A 27,862-nucleotide genomic window follows, 5' to 3' on the forward strand; every position below is an offset into this window, starting at 1 on the left:
TCCTATTCAAATGAATAGCTAACGAACAGATTAATTTTTATATGTAATTTCATGATAGAAATATACTCAAATAATATACACAGATAAATTCGGCAGTGGTAACTGTCTAATTATATGGTTATACACCCACTAAAGTATAATTCAACTAATAAATTAAAATGATAAAAATTTAGTAAAAATCTTAACTGATTCATTGAAATGTTTTATCATAAGTATTTTTCCTCCTTAGTATGAGACATCAAAGACGCACACTCTCGTTTCTTGACTTTCACAGATTCCATTTGAACAGAAAAACCTTTAAAAGTTGTGTCTGGGTGAAGAAGCAAGAAGGAATATTTAAAGTGCGATGGCCAAAGGCGCCAAAAAATTCGAAACCTGAGGATATGGGCATATTGTTTGAATGGTGGAACCTCAGAATGGGTAATACTAAACAGTATGATGAACCTTCTATGATAAAACAAATTTACGGGTATGTTTTTACATTATTGCGGCCTATGGGCCAAATCTTGGGTTTTAGGGTAGACCAATTTATCGCTGTGAAGAGTATACTAAAAATGGTCTTGTTTTTCTTATGACCTTCACAATCAGGCGTATACATTGATTCAATACTGCTTTATAGATTGTAAGCAGTAACTAGGTACCTTGCTGCCCAAAATTAAAATCTTAACTGTTTGCAGGTCTGCTTTGTACAATAAGATAACGAAATCAAAAGAATTGAAGAGGCGAAAAGATCTAGAGTCCAAAGATAGAATTTGTCCATTCTGGAGAATCCTCCAATTTACTGATGAAACGGATATAACTACAGATATGGAGATAGGTGATACTGATTGGAACACTAGGTAACCGTTTTAAAAGATTTCCCTCAAGTTTACAAGAATTATGTTATGTCTATTTAGAACCTACCAAAAAACTGCCTGTTTTCTAATTTGTACTAAAATTGGTTCCAGATAATAATACATTATTATTTCAGTATAACAGATCCAGATGGAACTCTGTTTGATCCAGGTGACAAGTATGCTGAGACTGTTCTCAACGAAGAGTTCCAAGAGGTGATACTTGGGAATCAGAAGTGGCAAATCACCATCACGGTATTTAAGTAATTTCTTCTTTTATATTATTACTAGACTTGATTCGTAAATGTTTGTTTAACCATATGTCACGTCTGATACTATTTCATTATGACTTTATGAGGGCGAGGTACACTTAATTTTCTACGAATTACGATCTTGATACCTTAGATTGTTTATGTCGGTCAAGAGATAGGTTTTTCAACTATAAAATAGAAATTACACAAAGGGCAGGACTCGGACACTTACTAAACAAATACACCCGCAGTGTATTCTCCCAAAACCTATTGTGAAAATGTGACCATTAGGTCTCCACAGGCGTTTGGTAAAGACCGGACAGAGCTTTGGAATTATACTTACGACTATGCAAGAGAGGGATTTGGGTCTGGGAAACTTCTTGTTTATGTCAACAGTGAGTGAATGTAGTATATTTATTCGGTGTAAGGGTATTTCTAACTTTATATAGGCTCTGTGAACATTTTTTGAAATTTAAACTGTGAATAACTAAACTGAAATGTTTCATTATTTTTTGATAGTAGCTGTGATTAATTTCTACTTTTCTCAATTTCTCAGGTAACCGGGCAAAAAATATTGGAGGACATCTTGGGAAAAAGATTAAAAACTTGGATGTTCGAAATCTGAACACACACTGCCCTATTGATCCTAGCAAACATGAAATGTTTCGCGAGGAATTTTCTGATGCAAGGTACGTTCGTGAATTGAATAAGTATCCCTCTCCTTATTAGTAAACTAGTATGCCAAAAATAAAGGCTGAGTATTTTACATTCATAGCTCCGGTATTATAACCATTTATTTTATAGTATATACTATATTATCAGTTTTTCTACTCTCAGAAATCTTAATACGAAGTTCACAAGACAAGATACGTTTTGCCCTGGTTTCATTTTGGAGGTCGACAACTGTTTTAACGTTTTTGTTACCAGGTAAATTATCATGTTAGACTGACTGAAAATATTATGCCTGATTATTTTGCTAATGCTCTTCCAAATGAGCTCATAATATTTACTAATATATGTGGTTTACAGTTTGAGCATTACAATGAGCTCATAATATTTACTAATATATGTGGTTTACAGGTTGAGCATGGCTCAGTTATTCTACGGGCACCATGGTGTACAAAACCAGTGGCAAAAACTTGAACGGATGACAGATGATAAACGATACTTAGATTCTATGGAATCTCAAGGTCTGTAGGCGATAATGATCTATTTTGTAAAACGTTATTGCAACTGCATCATTGAATACATTTTGATACAAATTCTGGGAATGTTGATTTCGTGCAAAAAGATCATGTTGATCCGTGATTTATCATTATTCACCAGTAAATTGATATAAAATATTTCAGATGGCGTAAAACAAATGGTATTTTCGTACAGAAAGTTTATTCACACATCCAGAGTTTATGAAAATTGGCTAGAGACAGGTTAGTTTCTGCCTTATATACCTAATCTTACCGAATATACTCATTATTCGCTCACTTGGAAAATAAAAAAGGGGGAAGTATAAGGGGAAATTTAAACAGGAAATGCAAAAGGGGAACTGTAAAACGGGAAATTCAAAACGGAAATATATAGCGGGAATGTATAAGGGGAAGTCTAAAACGTGAAATGGAATGAAAGCGGTATCTTTTGGTTATTTTATGGGATGAATGTATTTGCCAATATTCACGAACTGACAATAGAATTAAACCAGGAAAGCCTGAAATAAGCCTGGTAGACTCGAAAGTATTAATGCCGGTTGACAATGTACCAAGCTTGCATAAAGGGTGCGATTCTGGATGTGACTTCTTCTTCGAAATAGAACACAAACCTGCAAGAAAGATATATAAGCGGATAAGACGCAGGGAAGAACAAAACCCGCCTTCAATATTCGTAAGAGGATAATATTTTAAAAGCTGATACTATGTACTATGAGCACTTCACATTCGCCCTAAACAAATATTGTGGTAGACATATTTCATTTGGTGGCTGCATATACGTTTGAATTTTCGGCAGTTCAGTTAACTTTATGATCCATTAATAAGAAACCCTGCATTCTCTTCTTGTGATAGGTAGATTTCTATGATAAAATTTTTTACAATGCCTTTTTTATCATTACAATTTACAGATAAGTGACCCAAAAGATGATCTGTTATCGGAGTCTTTCAAGAAAATAGCACTGACCGACGAACCGAGGATCGTGCAACCTGTCTGGACAACTTGGCCACTTCCACAAGGTATTTAAATCGTTATATTCTTCAGACTCATTCTCCAGTTCCCTGTTTCATAAAATTGAACTGTGTGTATTATAAATAATATTACATTTAAATCTAAAAGATACCACTCACTGGTCCACTCAGGCTGGGAGAAAAGATTTGATAATAATTCTAGACGACATCATTTTGTGAATCACCACACTCAACAATCCCAATGGGATGATCCTAGAATTTCCGTCTATGAGGAAGAACAACGAGAGGTAAATTATAAATAGCGTTTTTTTGCTGTAGTAACCACTAATTCGCTTATTACTATATATAGTAGTCGTAAACCAGTTTTCGGCCATTCATAACCCCTCCGCTAAAAACTTTTACGCAAAGCTTTTACGTAGAAATTACATTAGCTTAAACGTAGGCCTACGTAGGCTACCTACGTAGGCTACCTACGTAATATGCGAATGATCCGTATTATAATATCTTCCGGGAATTGTTTCCCCGAAAAGTCGTGGAAGCGTCGGGCATTATCGCCCGTAGCACTCAACAGCCAAGGTATTATTGTATTATACTCCCTTACAAACAACGTTAAGTGCACAGAACCCTGCATACCTCAATATGAAATATTATCGTTTAGTGTCCCAGAAACTGATCAGTGGCGTAACGAAGGGCCCCGCTGATCCCGCTGTGCGGGGGGGGGGGGGGGGGGGGGGGGGGGGGGGCGCCGTCTTAGGGGGGGGGGGGGGGGGGGGGCGCCAAATCGTCGTTTGAATGTGGGACAGTTTCGAAAACTTAACTAAAGTACTAGCAAAACTGCGCGTTTTGCTCTAGATACACAATTTTTTAGAGATTTTACCGGCGTATCGTCTAAAATCACCTAATATGTTCAATTTTAGGGAGGGGCACCAAAAGGGTAGGGGCGCCAACAGGGGGGCGCTTTTTCGGCGGGGGGCGCCAACAGGCAACGTTACGCCACTGAAACTGATAATCGCAGAAGAAGACTGATAGTCGTAATATCATATTTGTAGTGCTGTTGGGGTTCTTGTTAACTTCATCGGTCGGCGCGGTCCTTACTGTTGACCTTAATCCAACTTATCTGGGGCCTCTAAAATAGAGGCGATGTCGCTGGATTATTGATCGGTATAAAATTTGTTTTATTAATGTCTTATCGTATCATGACTGCACTTGTAACCTGATAACAATAAAATGTCTGTCGATGAATAAACTAGAACCAGCTTCGCTGCATATTACATAATCACTTTTTGAACAATTTTTACCCCCCACCCGTAATCATTTGGAAACCCTCCTCCCCCCTCGGCTGATTACGTACTATGTGAACAACCACTATAGTGCATAAAATGGATAATCATCAAATAATAATTCAAAACCATTACCACTTAACACTTTTCAGGCTAAAGCTATCGAGGAAAGCGCAATTGATCATGGTAAGCAATCTTAAACAATAATCTCAGAATGTAAGCAATACTTTATAACCCCCTCTTCTGAACATACAGTTGTTATAAGATAGAAAAGAGAGGAAGCAGTTAAGGCGACCATCCAGTCATGGGTTAGAAACATTTCATAATTATAACTGATACTATTTTCATATTTTAATTCTAAATTATTTCAGCTCTTCGTGATTTGGGTGACGATTTTCTGTTCAACGAAATCATGTGCATCCCCGAAATCATGTGCACTCCCTAGTGGTTTCCCATTTGAATTGAAATTAAAGCTCAGAATAAGATGGAAATTTACTGTGGAGATGTATAACTGTCTTTAATAATACCTTGTGAAATACTTTTAATGATCATTGTTAAAATAAGGTAATAACTGATAACTGATTTTATGATAACACTTTTGATCTAGCTGTTTTTAGAACTGTTTTATGATTTTTTATATCTTTAAAATCCGTTTTATAAGTTTAAAATAGCCAGAATTAGTAATTTATCATTAAACTATATTGCAGATAGAAGTATATTTTAGAGTTTTGCATCATGTAAGCCAGGAAATTGGAGCCATTCTGAACCGCAGTTTTAACATCGTAGCTTAGATTTATAATTAATAATCATATATGGAGGATTTAGTCAGCCTATTAGTACTGTGATCAGTGAAAAAGCAAACTCAAAATCTACCAATCCATCCTTTGGCCCTCTGCCCATTTCACAAAATGAAATATATTTCTTGGCTCATGTTGTGTTATAAAAATTCATTCGACCCTTAGCTTACGGACATGCTGCGTTACATTGTACATCTGATAAGGGATTACGTCACCCCTGCATATTGCATAAATGGTGTTGCTCGTTTTTAAGCAAAAATTGTGGTAAACTTGACCATGAACTTTCTTTCATGTTAGTATGTTTTACAACAAAATTTCGTTTTTCTTCTTCATTAAACTTAGATCTGGAAAGAAACTGCTGTGTGTGATTTTTGCTGAGTACATAAATTTCTTTCAAAGGTAATTGTAGACAGATAATTGATAAAACGAATTTCCCCGGATGATCTAACGTGCATTTCAGATGATTTAATGTTTTACTTTTGACTTTCGAATATTTTGTACTTGTTATTGTTCAATTTGTAAGGCGCGTAGAGATAATTGTAAGATATTGTAGCGCAAAACGGACGCGCTCGTGCATAAATTTAAACACATGTTACGTTCGTTCGCATAGCTTATACAAAACAAAAATGTTAACATAATATGTTCGTGATCGTAATTGTAACTTACCTTCACCGCATCATCATATCACCAGATTTCATGTAAAATTGAACATAGTATAGCAAATCATGACAATTTCAGTCACCACTTCACAGGTAAGGTTAGAACAGAGCAATTGATCATAACTAAACACAAAACACGATTGAGGTATATCACAGAATTCAAGATTACCGAAAAGCTTTCATAAACTGAAAATCATAAGAATAAAAGGAGAAATGTCAGAAGATTTTTGAAGAGAAGCTTTAGCTTTTCTGCCGTTTCTTTAACCGAAATTTCACAGTTTGATTGAATTTTTACCAGTGACCAATCAGTGAGGTCGGTTAGAGTGACACAAGCCGCCATCAAGGGACTGGAAGCAGTATATCCGGAGAAAACTTTGATGCAATGAAAATTTTGAATATGTCCTACCGGTACGACATATTCGAATTTCAGCTTTCCACGACCCAAATTTCACTGTTTTGACTGAATGTTTCTGGAATGACCATCTTACAATGTCACTGAGGATGGCACAAGAGGTATTCAAAGTTTTACTCTCAAAGAAAGCTTTGGTAAACGAAAAATCATCAGAATATGAAGAGATTTTGGAAGATTTTGAAGAGGAGCTTTTCTGCCGTTCCCTTGACGGAAATTTTGGCCAGTGACCAATCAGTGAGGTCGGTGAGAGTGACCTAAGTCGCTATCAAGGTACTGGAACCAGTATATCCGGAGAAAACTTTGATGAAAGGAGTATTTGAAAATGTCCTTCTGGTAGGACATTTTCAGATATCAATTGTGACTTGATATTGTGACTATATATATTATATCGATCCATTTTGTTGTTTGTTGTGCAAACTGATGGTAAAATGTTTTTCAACACTATATTCGCTAAGTGAAGTCGATGTAATGCCTGGTCGGTGGAAACTAAAGCTATCTTGTGAGAAAAATATTGATCATTGAAACGATTTTGTCATAAAAAAGTAATATCCAGATTTTCAAAAGAATCAAACTGCGCCTGCGCAGATTTTACAATTAAAGTTACAAAATCAAATGTAGACTATTAATATAGTCTACAATCTCAGCTATATTAGTATAGTCAATCAATTTAAAATCGTCACTCAACTCGAATCCGTGAATTCATATCAGATTAAGTTTATGTTAATCAATCTGACCAGCAAATCTATTACTCAATAAGATGACAAATCTAAGACAATGTCGTAATTCGAGAGAGAAGCAGTCATAAGTCATTAGAAATTCGACATTAGCGAATTTAAAATCCGTGTAAAACTATATCCAAACTCGAAGCAAGCTATGAACTATGTATCTACACATTCTACAGTCTTGTGTTAGGTCATTCCCTTAAGTCGTTAATCCTCCCGAGGGAATAATCTTTCCACGTTATCTGAAGTATTAAACGAGTGTTAATTTATCATAAATCATAATAATAATTGTAATCATCTATCAATAATCCTATTATTTTTTACGTTTCTCGTGAATATGAAAAAATCACCATCGAAAATTTGATCTCCTCTTATCTTTGGAAATATTTCATCAAATGTGACTTTAAAGAAGAATAGGAGAAAAAATTTCAATCATGTTCTGTCATGTTAGTTGTTACGATAGAGAAAGCAGTAGATTTAGAAATGTTCTGTTGTAGATTTAGCTGTCTACGCTGCAACTGTTAGGATTTGTGATTCATATCACAGCAAATTTGTCATCTAGCAGAGCAGTTGGGTTTCTTTAAAACTCACATAGCTGATAGCGTGGTGAAGTGGATAGCGGTAAAAACACTAAATCATGAAAAAATGAACATGGACAGGTGCCACTTCTCCTTCCCCTTCACCGACAATTCGAGAGCTGACGTCCGATCCAAACATCGATGAATCATGAACCGACGTACTAGATGACTGGATCGACATGCACGTACACAACGTGCGACACGATAAATAATTAAGCGCGTGACGCGCGTGCACGGAAATAGCTCGATGACAGATTATTTGATTTGTTGTAATACGTCTGAACATGCGTCTTACGCAAAGTTGTGACAGCCAAGCAATAAAGTGTAACAGAACCTGTAAGCCAATAATTAATTTACAACTAACGTTTTCTACACAATTCAAAATTTACAAATACATTTTTTTCATGATAAAATCGATAACATGTTGATAGCTTACCAAAATTCTCGAGCTGCTTCGACGAACGCAGTGTTGATGTCGAAATAAACGTACGGATAGTAATCTCCAGCCATGAACACACCAGGAATATCGCCCATCTGAATCATTGTACAGTGTTACTTGTTAGTGTGTCTTATTATCATAGAACAGAATCAGTTTTAATTAGAAGATAGCAAATGATGCAAATTAGCCGGGGACTGACTACATATCAGGACCAGTAAACTGATTACTGGTAGGCCTAGCGGTCCGATATCAATCTTACTATATATAAAGCGAGACGATATATATGGATATATGGATCCGTGCCATTTTACTGACACCAGGGCATCAACTTTAACGCGACTTTCCGCAAAAACCGTAAAAGATATACAACTGAAACTTTTTTGACTGGGTCAAATGCTTTAATGGCCTTCAAATCAGCATGAAAAAATTAAAAATTGGCCAAGGAATAAGAATTTGAGTGCCCCAAATTTGGACTCCCAAGTGGTGTCAAAAACGCGAATTAAATAGGTAATAATTATTTTATTCTCTCGAGTCTTGACACCACTTTAGGGTAAACGGGTTCCTGCTAGTAACTATAAACTATGATGTGACACTGACGTGTCATAAATTTTGTGCTCATCAGTATTTAGCAATGAATAGCATTTACATAGTCATTTTATCAGTAAACGAGATGTAGTTATAATATCTCAAAATGATAAAGATCTTTACAAAATTAACCTCCGGTCCCTCAGCAGCACTTTTGTCCAGATTACTGTACAAAACGTGCAATTTCTCTCGTAGCTTCTTTTCTGACTTTTTGTTTGGTTCAAGCACGGCTGTCTAAAAGTAATTAAATTGTTAACAAAACTTATGAAATTTTAAATGAGTAATAAATATCTTTGCAACAGTGGTACTGTGTACAGTTCGTTACATTTAGCCCAACTCAGAACTACAGTGAAGCTGAAAGTACCACAAACGGGGGGGGGGGGGGGGGGGGGGGGGGGGGGGGGGGCACCCCCCTCCCCCCTGGCCCCCACAAACCATGAACGTTGCAGGGAGACCGTATCTGAGAACCGACTCAGTGAACAGTCTCAAAGCTTTGACGTGAATCCAGTTAACAAAAGCTTCGGAGAAGTTCCCTTTCAGCCATCTTATCAGCGGAACATAAGCTTTTATTTTAGCTTTCTGTAAGTTGGTAATTTCGTTTTGCTGCTGATTTATCTTATCTTTGCTGTACTGGAAATCTCTGAAAATATTGCACATCTTACATAAAATGGCTAGAACCGACCATCTGTTGTGAAAGTTCAATAAAAACAATTCAAAAAACCACATAGATGAACAAAATGTCATCAATACCTCCAAAAAACACCTCCACCATCCAACTAACCTGACAACAAACTTTTTCTCCCTAGCATTGTTCTTGAAAGCGTCTAGCGTCTTCCTGAACATGGTGACAGTGTAGAGAGCCTGGTCTCCCTCTTCAAGGATACGTTTGGAGGATTCAGGCACGACAAAGTCTGCTAACTTCCAGTAACTACCCTCCCATTCCTTGTATCCTTGTTTGGGAACAACCACACAGACTGTTACTAGATACTCCGATGATGTCACGAAATCCTGGAGATCCGATGGTCAATATCTGGATAAACTGTCAAATAGTTCAGATAAATTTTCGGATCGTTTTAGACATTTGCCGACAGAGTACCTAATTCAAATTGTCCGCCAACGTTCGAAAATCTGAATCACAAAGCGAGAATCTATAAATGACTCCTTGATGCTTTCATGAAATAATGTGTTGGTTAGTATGCTGAAATTAGTTAAACCGACAGACTAACCTCCTCATTAACAATGGGTCCCAAGTTTCTGGTGACCAGACTACCTGTTTCTTTCTTCTCGTGCTGAGCTAGATTCTGAGCAAATGAAGTTAGTTAAAACTGAGGCCATCGCGTCACTGATGATGCGGATAAAGACAATTGTTTAAAATTATAAAGTTATTTGTGAAAGGCTGACTAAGATTCTTTCATGTGAATTCTATAATTTAGAACAATCAAAGAAGCGATACAAAAAATGTTAACTTTCTTACGCTTCTCAGATTATTGTAAGTAGTCGATTTCGTTTTAAAATCCTTTTCAATCTTTGTCATGTTCTTAGCTATGATGTCATGGATGTCTTTGATGGAGACTTTGGTTGGGAACTTTGCAACATCCCAAACAAACGAATTACAGTAGCTTCGGAGGTCCTGCAGAAATGAGAGGCTACATCACGAGTAAAGAACTGTATATAAACTTTAAACCATGTTTTATGATCAGATTTTTAATATGGAAATCGATTATGCGTGATGATTAAATATCACATTACTGATTGATACACAGAGGCACGTTTAAACTAATCCATTAAGGTTAGAGACTGTGCACGACATCAACTTCCCATCAAATGATACGATCGGTGACCGACAACTAGGAACCTCTCATTTCGGCCTCCCACAGGTATCACATCACATGGCCCAATCAGTGACGTATCATTTGTGATGTGATCCATATTATAACCATCCTAACAGCCGGACAACCAAGAACCTGGGTAGGGTTCACATGACAGTTTAGTAAGTAGCTGTGTATTATGAAGTTTGAGCTCTCGGTATGTGTTCACATTACGGATGTGAGCCGGGTCCGAAAGGGGCTGGTTCTCGTATCCAAGGATGTGAGCTGAGCATGCAATGGGAGTGATACGAGACATACAATCACAAGTGCGAGAGTTGATCAGCTGTTAATATACAACCGCACTTCTGGTATATATACTGAAACGAGAACATGAAGAGTATCGGTTTCAATTCAACATGCCTGCTTTCTCCAAATTCATCTAAGGACAGAGAGGATCTCAACAGCTGGTGGACACGGATGACGGACGGGTACATCTACTCGGGTACATCTACTCCAAATAACATACTACATCCAAGCTAACTATCCTCAGTTAATGGTTGTGGTAAATTATTTCGAGAAAATCTACCTTGGGTCAGTAACTGTCGACAGTGACGAAAGGGTTCCTCCCAAGTTTCCTTTGACGTTCTGGAATCACTATTCCAAGACGTTGGAGGATCCGGAGTTTCCCCGGACCTCTCACATGGTCGAGGGTTTTCATCGTGGATTTAAATCCAAGGTGAATCGACCTAAGCCGACCGTGCAAGAGTACTTCCGTGCTATTCGGGAGCAGCAGGTGATCATTGATTACCATATCGATCGACTGGGTGTTGGAAAAACTCCGTCTAAGAAAAGGATTAGAAGGAAAACTTCCAATGACCAGTTGTTCCAGATCTGTTCCAAATACTCGGATTGCTCTAGCAAGGTTGACTATCTGTTTGAGATTGCCAAATACTTTGGCCATGAGATTGATATTGAGTAATGTATTCTGTATGTAATTATTATGTTGGGTTTGAACTATCATTATCTTGAAAATAATCTTTGTCTTAATTAATGAGTGCAGAAATATATACAGCACAGCTGTGAAATCGGTGGACACCTGAATGTTTAAAGTATCTCCAGAGGTTCCTAGTTGTCGGGGATATGTCATGATTGGTTCCTAGTTGTCGGAGCTGATTGGATTTCCCAAGCTTGCATGTTAATTAGTTAACAAGGTAAAATTGAAAGGTTCCTAGTTGTCCGTCAGCCGATACGATGCACTCTCATAATCGAATTTGTGCTGGAATCTAGTAAAAATCAGAAATTACCAACTAAAGGCTGCTAGCACTGAAAGAAAAACATTAAAATTGCAAACCCCAAACCTTGTTGTTAGCCTTGGTGTACTCAGGAAGTTTCTGTAGGTCGTTCTCCTCCAGCGCATTTGCCATGTAGTTGTAAACTTTTACCATTATCAACTCTGTGAACTGGTCCAACTTAGCCAGATCATCTGACAGGGACATCAAAGCATCTAGAGTACCAACCTATTACCGGATATATAAGTTAGCAATGCTAACATGCTAACTTAGCATCTAGAGTACCAACCTATTACCGGATATATTAGTTAGCAATGCTAACATGCTAACTTAGCATCTAGAGTACCAACCTATTACCGGATATATTAGTTAGCAATGCTAACATGCTAACTTAGCATCTATAGTACCAACCTAGTACTTGGGTTATTCCTTAGCATGTCGGATATCGTATTTAATACGAACTTGTGCAATAGCAAATCTGTTCCAGATATCAGGTCCTCCGCAGTGAACGGTACAGTAACAAAGTTGTGGTAAAAACATACCTTCAAGTTAGGTAGGTTGAATTTCATCACGTTAGCCATTGGTTTTGTGTTCTCTGCCAGCCTGCTCCATTGCTGCTGATGAGTCTCGTCCTTCGGAGTCGAGATCAGCCAAAATACCATGTCCCCTAAATAAGATAACCCTTTTTAGCGATCAGCTAAACAGCTAATAAACTCAGTCAACTTAAGGTATCAACTATTGAACCGTCCTTTTCTTCAGCTTGAACATGCTAATATTATTATTATTATCTGTCGGCTATATCAAGAGGTCTAGTTTAAACACGATACAAATTAGATATGGAAAGAGGAGTCAAATAGATACATAAAAAAGACAGATTATATATTATTATATCAATTTCTAATATTATAGGGATCAAGAATAATGTGATTCTTGATTGTCTTTCGATTAGTAAATCTATGTAAATTTTTCCCCAAAAACAAGCCGACAAAAGCTCTAAAGAATTTCCTATATTCTTACTTGTGTTTGATAAGATTATAGCCCCTAATAATATACAAGAAATTTCAAATTATGTACAAAATTGTTAATAAACATCATATATCTATAATCAGGATCATGCACTTTTAAAAAATCACAAGCGGTACAAAAGTGATTGAACAAATTGACCACCATAAAATCGCATTTCTACAATACCTAGTTTCTTTATAGGATAGATCAGATATAAGATAGATCATACCCATCATATTATGACATATCAGATCCCCATCTCAGAACTTCAGAAGAGGGCATGGTTGGTTTATCGTGATTACCATAATTACCATTATAACATTATAAAAGATATTACACAGACAGCATTTAAATGAGCCTTATTAAAACATCACAACGCACATTATCTTAATGAAACAAATTTGTATATATAATAATCCAGTATTTTCAAATTCAAACTTCTTGCCCAGCGTTAAATTTTATACAATTATTCATCAATATTCGAACAACACATACATTTTCAACACTAAGAAACAGTGCATGAAGACTGACTATCGTCCGTTACAGAAAGACTATTCATATTGTTCTCCAGGTGAAATACCGTCTCTTTATTCTCATTCAGTGGCCAGTGTTCCTTTCCTTCCTTCTTGCTTGACAAGCTGGTTACAGGTGGTTCCTTCTCCTGGCTCGCTGAGTTGGATGACGTCACAGAGGAGAGACTGCTGATTTTAACAAGAGGTTTGAGTTTGAGGTCGTTGACTGAGGTGGGGAAAAGGGGGGCTATGAAGGGTTTTAGAGATTGGAGGAAGAGTGAGTATCCACCACTTTCCTGGTGGCCCCAACAATCTATAGCCATCAAGATAGACAGCATCAATGAGGAGGGGTCCTTTCTTACAACCTTATTAATTGCCTCAACGTCTCGGAGGACCAGAGCAAACAGTAGCGCATAGTTGTAAACCTCAGCATCCATAAACATGTTAAGAAAGTGTGCCAGTTTATCGTCGCTCTCAGGAGTGCCCCGTTTCAGGGCCTCTGCCAGGATGGTAGGGTCTATCTCAACCCTGCACTCAGAGTAGACTGATCCCTCGTATATACTAACAGTATCGGAGATAAAGTCTACTCTTTCCTCGTAATCGTGAGGTTCTGCCATGAATTTGGAGTCGGTGTCAGAGTTAACTGATATCACATTGATGTTGGATGATACCTTGGGGTGTGATAGAATTCTTGGGATAATATCGGGATATGGCCAGTGGAATTCCTCGTGTATTGACATAAAAACATGGGCTGGATCGTCTATATCACACATATTCTGACGCTCGTTCTGCAGGAACTGAAGCAAGTCAAATTTGAGATAATAGCACATTTCACCCAACCTAACAAACTGACAGGACTTGAGGAGTTTGTGCGCATGGTGCGTGATAATGCGCTGCGCACGTTTCTTGTCACTGAGTCCTTCTTCGTCGGGAGGGTTGGTGAGCATGTCATATGTTGCATTCTCGATACCAGGTGTAGCCGGTGATAAGGGACACTCGTCATCAAAGCTCTCCGATGATCTGCGTAACCTGTCGAATATTTAATATTCAATATTCAATAATCAATAACCAATAACGGCAAGTTCTAATAATCTATATTCTACTATATTCATCAACAGAAACTAAATTGCTTTTGAAAATGTCAAGTGATTTGACACCCATGATATTCCTAATAGCAAATAGTACATAGTACATAGTACATAGTACATAGTACATAGTACATAGTACATAGTACATAGTACATAGTACATAGTGCATACCTAATAGCTAGCTCTGAAGGTCCAGTTAACTTCTTCTGCCTGACTCCGGGGTACTTCTCACTCTCGTTACTTATAGCGTGTAAGAACCGCAACAGGTCCACCCCCAGGTCCCATCTGTTTTCTTCTATGGAAGCTTCTAGAAGTTTGACGATGTAGTTTCTGCTGACTTGAAGAGGGTGGAGGTTCTGGAGTATGACAAGGTAAAGGATAGCTGTGTCTAGTGAGTGTTGCTCAAGACATTCGTCAAGAAGATCCTGGTGGAAACAGCATTTAGAAAGTTGTTTATTGCGAACTCTGACAGAAAGTATGATAAGTAATATTATAGATGTAAAACATAAAACAAAATTCCGCCGAAAAGAAAATATTTTCTAACCCCTCTATATTACCCAAAATGACGTTATGTTGAATATTTTAAAGATGCTAACCCAGTTCACTGATTGCGTTAATTATCAAATCAAAGAAGATGAAAGAGTGCTCAAGAAATGTCCAAATATGGACATTGTCTCAAAGAAATTTGGTCATTGTCTGTGGAATTAGACATTCGTTTAAAAGACTAACTGTAACAACGCCGGTTGACTGAAAAAGGTATTCCCATTGCATCATCTCGGTTTTGCGCGCGCAGTGCGCCACAGCTGATAGATAGCGGGGGAGTGGCCTCATGAACCGTATTACGTGAGGGAGCACAGCATCTTCCAACATACCATTGGGGTAATGTGACATGTCGGACTCCAACGCCTGGGTCAGAACAATAATTATGAGTTTAATGTCATGTTTCATTATAGTCTCAATTTAGCTCACCTGATTTATTTTTATAAAGGTTTTGTCCAATTAACCTCGCTACCATTTTATTCCTTACTCCCTAATTATTTCATGATTATTATCTTTTCAGCTGATTGGTCCCCCAATACAACTGAACACAGAACAATTCATACCTTGTGTATCATTAGCTCTAATGTGTGATGGAAGTAGGGCAACTTTTCACACATCTTGGCGATGGAGTAGGCGTGTTTCTCAAGGTTTTTAACGACCAACTCATGTAGCATAATGTGAAGGAAGGTTTCAGATCTACACCGAAGAGAGTCGACAGGGATACCTGGCAGTAAAGAATAAATTTTCTACAAAATCTCCAATAGAACCTTAAAAACTAAGCATAGATTAATTGGCAATACTACCAGACGCAAAAGCGTGGCACGGTAAAGTTAGCTCGTTAAATGATTGCCTGAATAACTCCTTATATGGGGATCTTACTGTTAAGCAGTTATTGCAATATTATCATGATAGTACGAAATACAGCAGTGGAAAGGGGGGGGGGGGGGGGGGTTGGTGCAACCCCATCTATACCCATGTCCATTTGACCATAAGCTGAGGAATAAATGAGCAAATTGGTCATCATTTTTATGATTAACATCACGGTAAAGCCTTAAACACACCAATGCTCATTGAAGCCCATTTGACCAAAAGTTGAGGAATAAATGGGCATGCAACCCCCCCCCCCTGCCCCCCAGTGCAGCAGTTTTCAGACTTCAGAGACAGGAAATACCTCCTCCATTATGACAAACCTAAGATGGCTGCCTCGTGATGGTGAACCACCAGAGGATAAACGTTTTGCTTCACGGTCACCAGAGTCCTTCTGGAACTAAGGTCCTCTTTAGAGCCGTGTAGAGGGAGCCAGACACGCATTCCACGCGCGCCACAGTTCAACCAGAGCGCGGCTCCCAGGTATTTACTAGATCTACTGGGACACGAGACAGACTCCACGTTTGTTGCGATTGTGATCGGTTTGCCAACTTCGCTGGTATCTGGCGATTTGCGGTCGTGAAGGGTGATGTAGCGGAATGATATCAGAGAAGCAATGTTTTACATTGATGCTTATATTGAAAATATTTGATGTTTTACATTGATGCTTTTGCAGTTTCACAGTAAAACTAAATACTAATTACATATAATATCGCGTAACTAAAGATATGTTAGCTGCTATAGTCAGTATATTAAATAAGAATATAAATAACGATTTGAATAGGGCACTTACCCGTAATCTCAAACATAAGAAGTTTCCCAGCTACATTGATTAACACTGACTTGAGACCAGTAGAAGGAATGCTTGCGTCCGACAGTAGGGGGGACACGTGCACACTCAAAACCGCGCAAGGGTGTGGCGTGTACTTTGCAATGGAAAACTCTAGAATCTTCTGGTGGCTCATCTCAACATCAAGAGCCGGGGAGACGGACATGGCAAGAAGGAAGACCGCAACCTTGCTCGCTCCGGTCACCACGATAAGGTAGTCCTCGTAAGTATTGATAGCAATAATAGATGAAGGTATGGGAATACTGCACACCACAGAGTTCTGATCTATACTGTTGTGGTGAGGGTACATGTAGATACAGCTCTGTTTATCATCAGGGTGATAAGCAGCCACTATCAGGATGCCATGCCACCACAGCATTCCTCCCCGGACTATCATTGATTGTTCCTGAGCTTCGTTCCCGAAACATCTCCATTTGTGTTTCGCTGATATATAAAACGCAAATCCCCGTGTTCCAGCAACTGCAGTGCATTGGCCCGACGCACCAATAGCGACAAATCTCAGGGGACAGTTATTATTAGAGTATATATCGGGAACTTGGATAACTTGCCAGGGCCAGTTTTCTAAAGGGCTGCCCAAGGACGCGATGAAGGATTGATACGGAGTATCATAAACCTCAGACTCTCCCAAGTAAATACTACCGTAGACGGAGAGACCTGATTTTGGCGGGAATCTGTTAGGTAGAATAAAGACCTGGCTAGAAGACTGGAGGATAATGTGTTCCTGATTGTTACTGACGTTGTTGACAGTTAACGGGCTCTTTAAAAAGGGGATCTTATAAAGCTGGACCCCAGAGATAGCCCACAAATTGTAGCCCTCAAGATCAAAACATCCCAAAGAGATTGGAACTGAGCAGGTGTACAGGAACGTACCATACACTGACCACATGTACATGGTACCGGAGGCGTACACAGCACACAAACAGCAACAATCTGGCGTCCAGAACAGTTTCAGTACCGCACTCTGGTCGGGGGTTCTACCTCCTTCTTCTCCATCCAAATATCCTATCAGCTGATGTGACAAATTTAGTAAACCATTATCGTAGTTCAGAATGTTGACAAACACATCTCCTGATTCTGTTCCGAACACTATGAGATGATATCGGGGATTTATGGAGGCACAGGTTGCGTTCTGGACGTTTGTGGCCAAAAGAGCGTGGACTGTTCGGGGTTTGAAGAAATCATTCGAAGACAGGTACGCTCCTCGACCATTGGAGAAAGTCACAGCAGCGATGTCAAGAGCATGAGAATAACACAAATTTTTCACATAAATATCATTCTCCGGAGCATACGAATGTTCGTTTGGGTCAGTAAAATAAAACTGAGAGATATCATGTGTGTAATCCTCCAATATGAGCCCGTCATCCCAAAAGAACTGCTTAACAGCCCCACCAGCAGTTGTAAACAACATCAGTTCATTACTGAGCCCTGTCAGTGACGTCACTTCCTCCTCAGCGTTGACAACAGTTGTTGCTTCCAGGATAATAGAGGGGACCGTGCCAATACTCTCGTGAAGTGGGTTCCCGGTTCTGTTGTCAGTGCAGCGGTAGGAGGAGGGGACCGCCAGGTCTAACCTGATTTCAAAGAGAATGATGTAGCCGGTGTGGGTGACCACTGCTAATCCTGAACCATCCGCTCGGAAGTAGAGGAACTTGTTTTTACCGTACTCTGTTACGGATTCTTCTGATCTCTGGTAACGGAATAACCTGTAATTTGGAACATTTTACCTGTCGCTGACAAAATAATTAATCTCTTGCTTCAGCACAACAACGCCCAATTCCATTGTTTAAATATTACAGATTATTAACTCCCCAAACTATACCTGGTAGTGGAGTGAGACCGCCATAAGTCAAGACAAGTTATAGAACAGCAAGCAATGAGGAGTCGGTCTGAGCTGCTTCTAATGCATATCAGTGCCTGAAAAGGAGAACTTTTAGCAAAGATTGAAAATAATGGCTTTACAATTTAACGGTATACATTCGCAAGTTGGCGTTACATTTTGGTGCTATATGTCCTAAAGATCTAAACTACAAGCCCGGCAAAAACTATGATTAGAACAACAATTTGTCATTCGAATTACCTCAGTTGATTGGAGTAGGACTGCAAGCTGGCCATGTTGAAAAAACATTACTCTCAAACCATACCGCTCTGTATTGTTATGTACCAGCTAGGAGTCCAGATCTTTATCAATTCATTGCTTTTTAAGAATAAATGTTCGTGTAGTATGATGACAAAACAACGCGGCTCATTTGTCGAAAGTAAAATATGAAATCAGCGATAATTGAAATATACGATTTGTGTGACAAGTGGGGCACAAAATAAAACGAGTTTGTAACATTGAAAAACACAACGGTAGAAAATTTAAATAAAAACAGAGAAAAAGTTTTTCAGTGATTCGCTGAGCAGTTTGGATTACATAATTTACACATCTCAACCGTTTTCAAGTTCTTGATGAAAAAATTGTGCCGTTTACAAATTTACAGTACGACTCAGTAGAATGATAACGATGTATGGATTCGGTTGACAGAATATTTGAATACCGAACAGCAAATTCAAAGATACTCGACTTATCAAGACGTGATGTTAAGACCAAAGTAGCAAAAGAATTATCAGAGTAAGCTTTAAAACTGAATAAATATTAAAATATAATTCCTTAATAATAAGTCTATAAGTCGTGATATCCCAATTTTTACCATATAATATTAAAATTGTTCTATAATTGAATAAAAATTATCAAATCCCAGTTAAAAGCAATCAAAGAGAGTTATACCACTTAAGTAGAATAGCAGTGTAATTTGTTTGTGATATTCCAAACTTAAGTCATCCATAAGCCATAAAAAACAATGATACAATAATTGTACCTTATCAACTTAATAGATAAGTAATTAAAATTTGTTTAAGCATAAAATTACAAAATTCAGCAGACAAAGCAGATGAAATTATTATAAATATAATATATATCTGGTTGAATAAAACAGAAATGACAAAAGCAGCATTACCCTGGTTATGCTATGACAAAACACTGTCAATGGTATTCAGAGTCTCCATGTCACAGTTCACTAGATCAAACGTTACATTCTCGTCTTTCAATTCCATGTTAGTGCTACCGTTAGTAGATAAAATGTTGACAACTTCTGATATGGCGCTTTTATCATCCGTTTTCTGCAACTGATGGATCTTATTGTAAATGTTCAGCATGAAACGAAGGTGGTCCGGTGACATTATGGAAGGTTCCTGTCTTAATGGAGCAACCATCTCACTGGAGTAAGACTGGTCGGGTCTGTAGGCGTGTTCCTGGTCAAGGGATGACTCAGAGACTCGCTGTCGGAGAGGAGGTGAGGGAATGTCGGGCATGTGGGAAGAAGATGGTGGACTGTGCAGTTCTGGTTTTGTGGCTTCGTGCTCTGGTGCGGATCTGTGAAACTCTGGAGGTTTTGAGTAGGATTTTGATTGCTTTGAAGCAGAACTTTCAGAAGAATTCTTTTCTTGTTTCAAATTAGAACTGTCAGGTTGCATGGGAGAGGTCGAAAACTTTGAGGAACCATCACTCTTCATTTTAGGAGGCTCTACACCCTCATCCTTAATGTCGTAAGGCCTCCAAGCTTCTGGATCTTTCTTAAGAGCTTTGTGCTTGTTCTTCTTTTCTTTAGATTTAGTTTTCTGTGGAACCCTCTCATCTTCTTTAAACGCTTTCTCCTCAGGTTCCATGCTTAATATTCGAGCGACTTCCGCTTCATCAGCATCAATATCCACATCAGAAGAGGGGGTCCTGATCTCACCGTCCTCCTCAGCATCGTCTTCAGTGTCGCTAGAAAGAGAACTTGATCGTTTTCTTGGTTTTTCCGGTTTCAACTCTTTTATGTGTTTGGACTTATCTTTCTTTTTACTTTCCTTACTTTTGATGAGGTCATCATCTTTTTCTCTTTTTTTCGATTTTTCATGATGCTCCGATTTTATTTGAGATTTTTTCTTAGGCTTAAGAGTGCTTATGTTATCAAACTCCATGAATGTGTCATCCGTTTGTTTCGATGATCTATTATCTTCGTCTGAATTGGAGCTTGAATATTTTTTAGAGTGCTTGGCTTCATGGTGTTCTGATTTGATTTGAGGGGTTTCATGAGGCTTCTTTTTAGGCTTAAGAGTGCTTATGTTATCAAACTCCAAAAATGTATCACCTGTTTGTTTCGCTTGTTTACTGTCTTCGTCTGAATTTGAACTTGAATACTTCTTCGAGTGCTTTGTTTCTTTTTCAACTTTGACAGTTTTTGGAGGTCTGGGTTTTTCTGAATCTTTGTTGAAAGTGACGGGCTTCCTGTCTGAGTCAGACTGAATCTTTCCTGATGATTTCTCTGGTTTAGATTTAGATTTTTTCTTCACCTTCAAAGCATCAATGCTATCAAATTCCAAAAACGAGTCCTCTGGTTTTTGTCGTTTTGGTTTTTCTTTCTGAACAGGTTTAGATGGACACTTCTTGGAACTCTGGGGTTCTGTTTGTTCATGATGTTTAATTGGTTCTTTTTTAGGCGATTCCTTGAAATATTGTGAATTCTCATCGTCTGAAGATTCAACATCACCAATCGCAGCTAGTACGGACGAGATCTTTTGTTTTTGCCTGTCTTCTGATTTTGGTTTTCTTTCGGCTGAAATAAAATTGTATCATTTCAAAGTTGCAATTGTACATCATAAATAATATATGACACGAAGCCTTATCATATGACATTATATTTAAGAACTGTTGATAAGTTAATGACAGCTACAGGGAAACTTCTATGACAGTTTAGGACATAGGTTCGCCAACATCGAAGATTATTCGAAATTTAATAATCGGTAAGGTATTTAAATGGGTCGTAGTTCGATTTGAAATTCATAAAATTATGTTCTGAATTAGTTTGTCAGACAGATGATTTAAGATAGACCAGATGCTCAAAATTGGAGATACTAACAGAAAGTTCATATCAACTTTTATTGTATTATTCCAATTTTCTCATTCTTTACTTATAATTTCTGAAACTGTTATGAGCTTACCTTTATTCTCCTTATTATTAACGACTGGGGTTGTAGATGAGGGAGGCCGACTACTCTTCTTATGTTTCTTGGAATCTTTAACCACCGCTTGACTCACATCCGGCTCTTTCTGTACAACCGGTCTTTGCTCCACATTTTCCTCTTCTTCGACTGAATTTCGTTCCTTCTTTTTCTCTTTCTTTCTGACCCTAACATCCTCCTCGTTCTCCTCCTCTTCTTCGTTTTCGACCGCTCTCTTCTCTTTTCTCCTCTCTTCTTTTCTTTTCTCTTTCTTTCGCGCCCTAACATCCTCATCATCCTCCTCCTCGTCTTCTTCTTCGACCGCTCTCTTCTCTTTTCTCCTCTCTTCTTTTCTTTTCTCTTTCTTCCTTGCCCTAACATCATCATCATCCTCCTCCTCCCCTTCGTCCTCGACCGCTCTCTTCTCTTTTCTCTTCTCTTCTTTTCTTTTCTCTTTCTTTCTTGCCCTAACATCCTCATCATCTTCCTCCTCCTCTTCGTCTTCGACCGCTCTCTTCTCTTTTCTCCTCTCTTCTTTTCTTTTCTCTTTTGCTGCGCGTCTCTCTTCTTGCTCCTTGGAGGGTTTTGGAGTATGTTCCCTGTTTTTATTGACTGACGGACTAGGGACATTTGATTCTTTAGGCGGTTCTATTTGGGCAGGTTGTTTTGGAAGGGATGTTGATGGTAAGTTTTCGTGTTGCAAGGCCCCGCCACCGCTGAAATTGTGTTATTAGTTTGTCAGAAAGTGATATGGACAGAGCTCCGAAAACTTAGGGAAAGTGATAGATGAAAAAATAAGTCCAGCTATATTATATATACAGAAGGAGTTAATGTAATGTAGTCCGAAAAGTCCAAATCCTCCTCGCGGCCTAAAATGGCGTTTCTATAGTATCATATTACACAAGCAACTACTATTCTTAACCATTATTCTTACTCGATGAGTTTTGTCATGAACTCCTTGTTGGGATTAGTGAACGTCAATATTTCTTTCCTTGCTCTATTGATCGGTGGAACCCCATCTGCAGGCAGAACTAGATCGTATTTGTACCTGGAGATAAATTAAAGCACGGTCATTATGTGTTTTGCTATTGGCGAAGTGACTTAAATTTGTTTTGGCACGCAAAATTGTACTTTAGATTTCATAATTTTCTGATCACACTCAAGTAAACCTAATCTTGGAGCTTGACTTCATAATTCGTCAAAATACGTCATCAAGCATCGCATCAGGGATTTATAACTGAGCTGTTGTTGAACGGTAATATTTCAAATCAATCCACAAACTTACTCAATTTGTTTTGGGTTACGTTTGTTCTTGAAATTCACCTCCACAAACAGGATGAATGTTCCGTAACCTTGCTCATGGATCTCGTACGGTGGTTTCTTGATCACTAAAGAATACGATTTTACATAAAATTTGCAATTCAGTCATATGGAAACTCGGGTCATAGTCAAAACTAAACTGGATTAGATTGGATATGATTGGATAAGAGTTGAGATTACAACGGTCAACATTACGATGATCGCTGAATTTACCTTGAACAGGATTCTTAAAACTCTCATGCAACTTGAAGACCACTCTCTCTATGTAATGATGTATTTTACAGCCGTGGTCGCCTCTAACATAAAAGCTCCAGTCGTGGGTAAAGTCATCGACAGAGCTCGCTGTTTTTGCTCTATGAGATGCGGAGTGTCCAAGCGTTAGGGCTACTTTCACTTTGGAAATCTGAGAATTGAGACGTAATAAAATTCTCCTGAATCTCGAAAAAGCATATATAACTTAATTAGTTAAATTTGAATACCGTACTAGAAATGCAGTATCAGATAAGAATACGGTATTGTATATAATTAACTTAGCTAGCTGGTACATGGATCTTACTCGTTTACGTGAATCCACTGACACGTTATCATTCTGTTTGGTAAGTTCTTCCTTCATGACATCTGAACTAAGAAATTATTGTAAAAATTACTGTTACCATAATAATATGTTAATATGACGAAGAGATTCTTTCTTGTAACTACAACAGTAATTATAAGATCCAGGAATTTTGGGCGAACTTTTTAACTTTCTTTCCATCGGAGAGAAAGTCTCCATGATGAAAGAAAAGGCGAGGGATGCGAAAAACTAACCATTACCATGTTGATTAAAATATATTAGTGGTTTTCCTCACCTAACCTTTTGATTATGACGTCATAGTACTGCATGGCATGGTGTCGGTATTCAAACAAATCATAGCAAGGTTACTTGCTACACGATACGCTCTACAGTCTACATACACAAATAAAACTTCAGAATAAGTTACTTAATCAAAAGATACTGCACTGGAACGTGAATTATTAATAATTTAAAGAATAAATTAGATAACTACCACACAAAATGAGAAAATACAACTTATTATTATAAACTTATTAAGGAAATGTACACTAACGATCATTCATTTAAATTTGGCGACAAACACTAGAAATAGATATTGGAATCAAGTTATTAGGAAAGTAAGTTATGAATAATGGCATAAAATTGTCAACTTTTTGACTAAGAATCATTTGTATAGCTTTACACATGTGCTAAAATAAGAGAGTTTCAAAGATCTTTATTTCCCACATAATACGAGACAATTAAAGCCTTTGAACGTGGAGATTGCTTCTTAAATCCTTCATTGAAAAACTATGCAACAAGAACACATTTTATAAATACAACTAAGCACTGACACCAAAAATTCTATAAAAAAACAGTTTCAAGATTCTGCATAAAAATAGTATGAGGATTCAACTAAAAAACAATAATTTAAATTTGTACAATACATGACAACATTTTATAATCATCATTATATTCAAACTAATTTAAATGATTTATTCAAATTAATTTAAATAATTTATTCAAATTAATTCAAAAAATTTATTCCAAACACACTTCTGTTGCTTAGAAAGTAAAAGGGTGATATTTCACGGCACCAAGGTCAATAGCACAAGAATGATTTTATTAGAAAAGAAAAAGCGGGAGAATCATTTGGTTTCGATTACAATTAATTCACCCTTCTTGATAATATACCCCCCCCCCCCCCCCAATATAGTGTTAATTGTAATTAAGCCATCTTAAAACCATTGTATAAATGCCCTCTGATCTACAGATTACGAGATTACAGATTACGAGATTGTTTTGAAGATGTAAATGGATAAAATCAGGGGTCACAATCACTGAATCACGTCTGTCCACAACATCCTCCACAAAAGTTCACAAAGCTCCAAATGTTATTAAAAATGTCGGTCTCAGAAAGCTAGAATGTTATCCTGATTGTAGCCAAGTGCCTGAAAAGCGGGCAGACAGGCCTGTTTGATAAGACCCGGAGGTCCACAGAGGAGAATAACAGTGTCGTCAGCTGGAGGAGGCATGTACTTCTCTATCATTGCTTTGTTAACTCTACCGGTTGCGTAGCACCAATCTGGGGAGCCAGGGATTGGTTACTAACTGGTCACTAATTGGTAACTAACTGGTAAATAATTGATTAGTAACTGCAGATCACTCCTACTATTATATTCCTATATTACCCTACACTCCTACTGTTACCCTACATTTTATGATGCAATTCGCTTGATGAACATTGTACCACTATTTAGATTTCATGGAAATAATGGAAAAGCAAACCTTTAGGAATGGGAGCCTGGGACAGGGTATGACAAATTTTAAACTTGGGACAACACATCTCATCCAGTGCTCCTCTACAAAGGATGTCGTTCTCAGTCTGATATTATAATTTTTTTAAAGTTACACCATGAACATTATGTAAATTGTAAGTACAATTATTCCATTTTTAATACTAGACACATTGAAATTAATAAAAGCAACGGAATTAGGTTTCGTGACGGGTTCTTGTCAAATGACAAATAATAACCTAATTTTAAAATTCTGGCCTATATTCTTCTAACATTGAAGACTGAAAATCTTGAGAAACGCATCAAACATGATATTTAGTCAATCGAAAACATACCTTGTTAGAAAATAAAAGCGTCATTTCAGTGTTGTCATTACGGTTCTTAACCACATCTCTGATCAACTGCAACATCGGAGTTATCCCAGAACCTCCAGCTATCATTCCCATACGTTTGCAGTTTAACTTGATGATGTTATCTCTTGATTTCTCCACTTCGAAAACTCCTGGGATATGCCATGATTAATAATCTACAAATAATCCGAGTGACGAAAATTACAGCAATGTAATATAAAACGGGAAAAAATCTTAAGTTCCTATTTCGTATACTCGAGATCTCAAAGTAAGTACCTTTTCCAAGATATCGTATTTTGCCGCAGGGTCCTCTAACTTTAATTTCATCACCAATACTTAAAGAATCCATGTAGGTCGACATTTTTCCGTCTTTGTAAACTTTTATCATGAGGTCCATGTATCCGAATTCGTCGTCACTGGTAATTGGAGTGTAAGGTCGAACTACTAGTTTTCCATCAAGTATAGCTGACACATTGATGAAGGAACCTGTGAAGCAATTGCGGGTGTAAATTGGAAACCCCTAAGCCCTAAGGTTATATTTCATGGATTTTGAATAATTTAAACTTTGAAGTATAAAAATTAGTATTATTTGGAGAGTTTGCCCGGATGAAAGATTTTTAGGAAGACCTACCTACAGGAAGTCCAAGTATGTGGTCAGAGCTCGGAAGAGAAAACCGAAACTTTCTCGTATCATGTGACACTATCTGAATTTGAATTTATAATTACGATAAACCAATAAGAAATGTTTCTTCATCAGACGATTCAATGGTTGAACAGAGATTTTGTTGGTGAATAGTGTCTGATTGCACGAAACTTGACAGCTATATATTTAACACCAAGGGTACAAACGCTTCTAGAAGATTTACATACTGTTTTTGCGAGCAGAGTAAGGGCGACTTTGTCACTCTTATTGAGGGTAGCATAACTTTTCTTCTTCCGAGATAAACACCACATCGTAATCACAACACCAACCAGCGCTACTGTCACCCCGACAACCTGGGCTACAGTTTACTCCTTAATCAATAAAACTCCTTAATCAAGATTAGTTCCATCATAAAACATTTGGTAAGTTTTCAAATAGATGATAGGTCTATGAGCCAAGGATAACTTTAAGTAGGTTCTTCAGCAGAAAAAGGCTCGATACATACAGTGTGCAGCATGCATAAAATCAGTTACAACAAAGGCTGTTTCAAACTGAAAGCAGATGTTAATGAAGTTCCTTTGTCTTGTTTGTATGTACTGTGTATTGAGTTAGCAATTAAGTGTAAGTTGCAGAGGTATTCATCATGTTGTGCTCGATATTACGAGATTGTAAACAATCTGTAATGCATTATCGGATATTACATCTATAGAACAGTGTTTATAACTATCCCAGCGATGCCATTCACAATCTTACCGTTGGCCAGGCGTTCCATAGTTTGATGACACTAGTTGGATTAGAAATATTATAATAGATGTGTACATTTAAATTTGAATGAATGATTCATCGCGCTATTGCCTATAACATAGATAAATTAAAAACATAGAGTTTGGCTTGCCATAATATCTACAACGATTCTTAGTTTGTAAAACATTCTTACTTATTGTTTCGATTTATTTTAATAGACAAATGATACATCGTTACATTATAGAAAGACAGTGTAATCTAAAATGTTGTCAGAAAATAACATGCATTATTAAGTAGAATGCAAATTTAAATACAATATAATATCAAAAGCAAAAGTTGAAATAAAATAATAATACTAACATTTTTAAGAGTCAAAAAATATTTACAGCTAAAATTATGTAAAAATTAAAAATAAATCTTATTAGTCAAACAATTTTTAATCCAATTTTATAAATAAAAAATATTTTGTTGTGTAGTTACTAAAAATCTAAATTTAGAAACAAATTATTTCCTTAATTATAGCAAAATTTGGAATAAGCATAGAACATGTTAAATTTTATTCAAGAAAAAATATTTTAATTTTTAATGTAATGAAAATATCAATATTACTACAACTTAGTATGAAAATCTTAGTATGACAATCGTTGCAGCTGTCCAATTAAAAATATATCAGGTTGGCGGGACATAGACAAATCTGCATGTACCAGGTGCTTCCTCCAGTTCTTTCTTCAACTCACCCATAGTGTAGTCATTCCTACCGACCAATATT

At 37.4% G+C, this 27,862-nt stretch overlaps 5 protein-coding genes across 5 annotated transcripts; 1 reads left to right on the top strand and 4 right to left on the bottom strand.

Moving 5' to 3' along the window:
• The first annotated feature begins 233 nt into the window (after nt 1–233).
• LOC134814807 (uncharacterized) lies at nt 234–5,860 on the top strand. The gene is made up of 13 exons (XM_063823082.1): nt 234–469; nt 678–839; nt 971–1,088; nt 1,386–1,479; nt 1,641–1,773; nt 1,922–2,011; nt 2,165–2,274; nt 2,434–2,511; nt 2,781–2,959; nt 3,195–3,303; nt 3,427–3,542; nt 4,688–4,721; nt 4,907–5,860. Exons 1-13 carry the CDS (start codon nt 384–386, stop codon nt 4,978–4,980), a joined length of 1,383 nt encoding a protein of 460 aa, XP_063679152.1. The 5' UTR covers nt 234–383; the 3' UTR covers nt 4,981–5,860.
• A 1,076-nt stretch (nt 5,861–6,936) lies between these two features.
• Nucleotides 6,937–12,530, bottom strand: LOC134814893 (V-type proton ATPase subunit C 1-A-like). The gene is made up of 9 exons (XM_063823216.1): nt 12,367–12,530; nt 11,894–12,052; nt 10,202–10,357; nt 9,954–10,028; nt 9,509–9,735; nt 9,163–9,367; nt 8,860–8,961; nt 8,140–8,237; nt 6,937–7,367 (listed from the first exon to the last, which is right to left on the bottom strand). Coding segments are annotated over exons 1-9 (1,143 nt in total). The 5' UTR covers nt 12,487–12,530; the 3' UTR covers nt 6,937–7,366.
• A 143-nt stretch (nt 12,531–12,673) lies between these two features.
• On the bottom strand, nt 12,674–18,882 carry LOC134815277 (guanine nucleotide exchange factor subunit RIC1-like). Its single transcript, XM_063823789.1, has 8 exons — nt 18,764–18,882; nt 18,506–18,600; nt 16,630–18,389; nt 16,160–16,399; nt 15,533–15,693; nt 15,159–15,335; nt 14,601–14,854; nt 12,674–14,370 (listed from the first exon to the last, which is right to left on the bottom strand). The coding sequence occupies exons 1-8, from the start codon at nt 18,809–18,811 to the stop codon at nt 13,335–13,337; spliced, it is 3,771 nt and encodes a 1,256-aa protein (XP_063679859.1). The 5' UTR covers nt 18,812–18,882; the 3' UTR covers nt 12,674–13,334.
• A 660-nt stretch (nt 18,883–19,542) lies between these two features.
• LOC134815369 (trichohyalin-like) lies at nt 19,543–23,658 on the bottom strand. Its single transcript, XM_063823900.1, has 6 exons — nt 23,585–23,658; nt 23,242–23,431; nt 22,994–23,096; nt 22,643–22,756; nt 21,709–22,424; nt 19,543–21,323 (listed from the first exon to the last, which is right to left on the bottom strand). Exons 1-6 carry the CDS (start codon nt 23,639–23,641, stop codon nt 19,693–19,695), a joined length of 2,811 nt encoding a protein of 936 aa, XP_063679970.1. The 5' UTR covers nt 23,642–23,658; the 3' UTR covers nt 19,543–19,692.
• A 1,115-nt stretch (nt 23,659–24,773) lies between these two features.
• Nucleotides 24,774–27,129, bottom strand: LOC134815283 (NADH-cytochrome b5 reductase 1-like). Its single transcript, XM_063823797.1, has 7 exons — nt 27,103–27,129; nt 26,577–26,707; nt 26,338–26,410; nt 25,983–26,192; nt 25,692–25,858; nt 25,349–25,445; nt 24,774–25,145 (listed from the first exon to the last, which is right to left on the bottom strand). The coding sequence occupies exons 1-7, from the start codon at nt 27,119–27,121 to the stop codon at nt 24,973–24,975; spliced, it is 870 nt and encodes a 289-aa protein (XP_063679867.1). The 5' UTR covers nt 27,122–27,129; the 3' UTR covers nt 24,774–24,972.
• Nucleotides 27,130–27,862: the final 733 nt, after the last annotated feature.

This window comes from Bolinopsis microptera, chromosome 5, assembly GCF_026151205.1.
Source record: "Bolinopsis microptera isolate Bmic1 chromosome 5, MBARI_Bmic_1.0, whole genome shotgun sequence".
Taxonomy (NCBI): domain Eukaryota; kingdom Metazoa; phylum Ctenophora; class Tentaculata; order Lobata; family Bolinopsidae; genus Bolinopsis; species Bolinopsis microptera.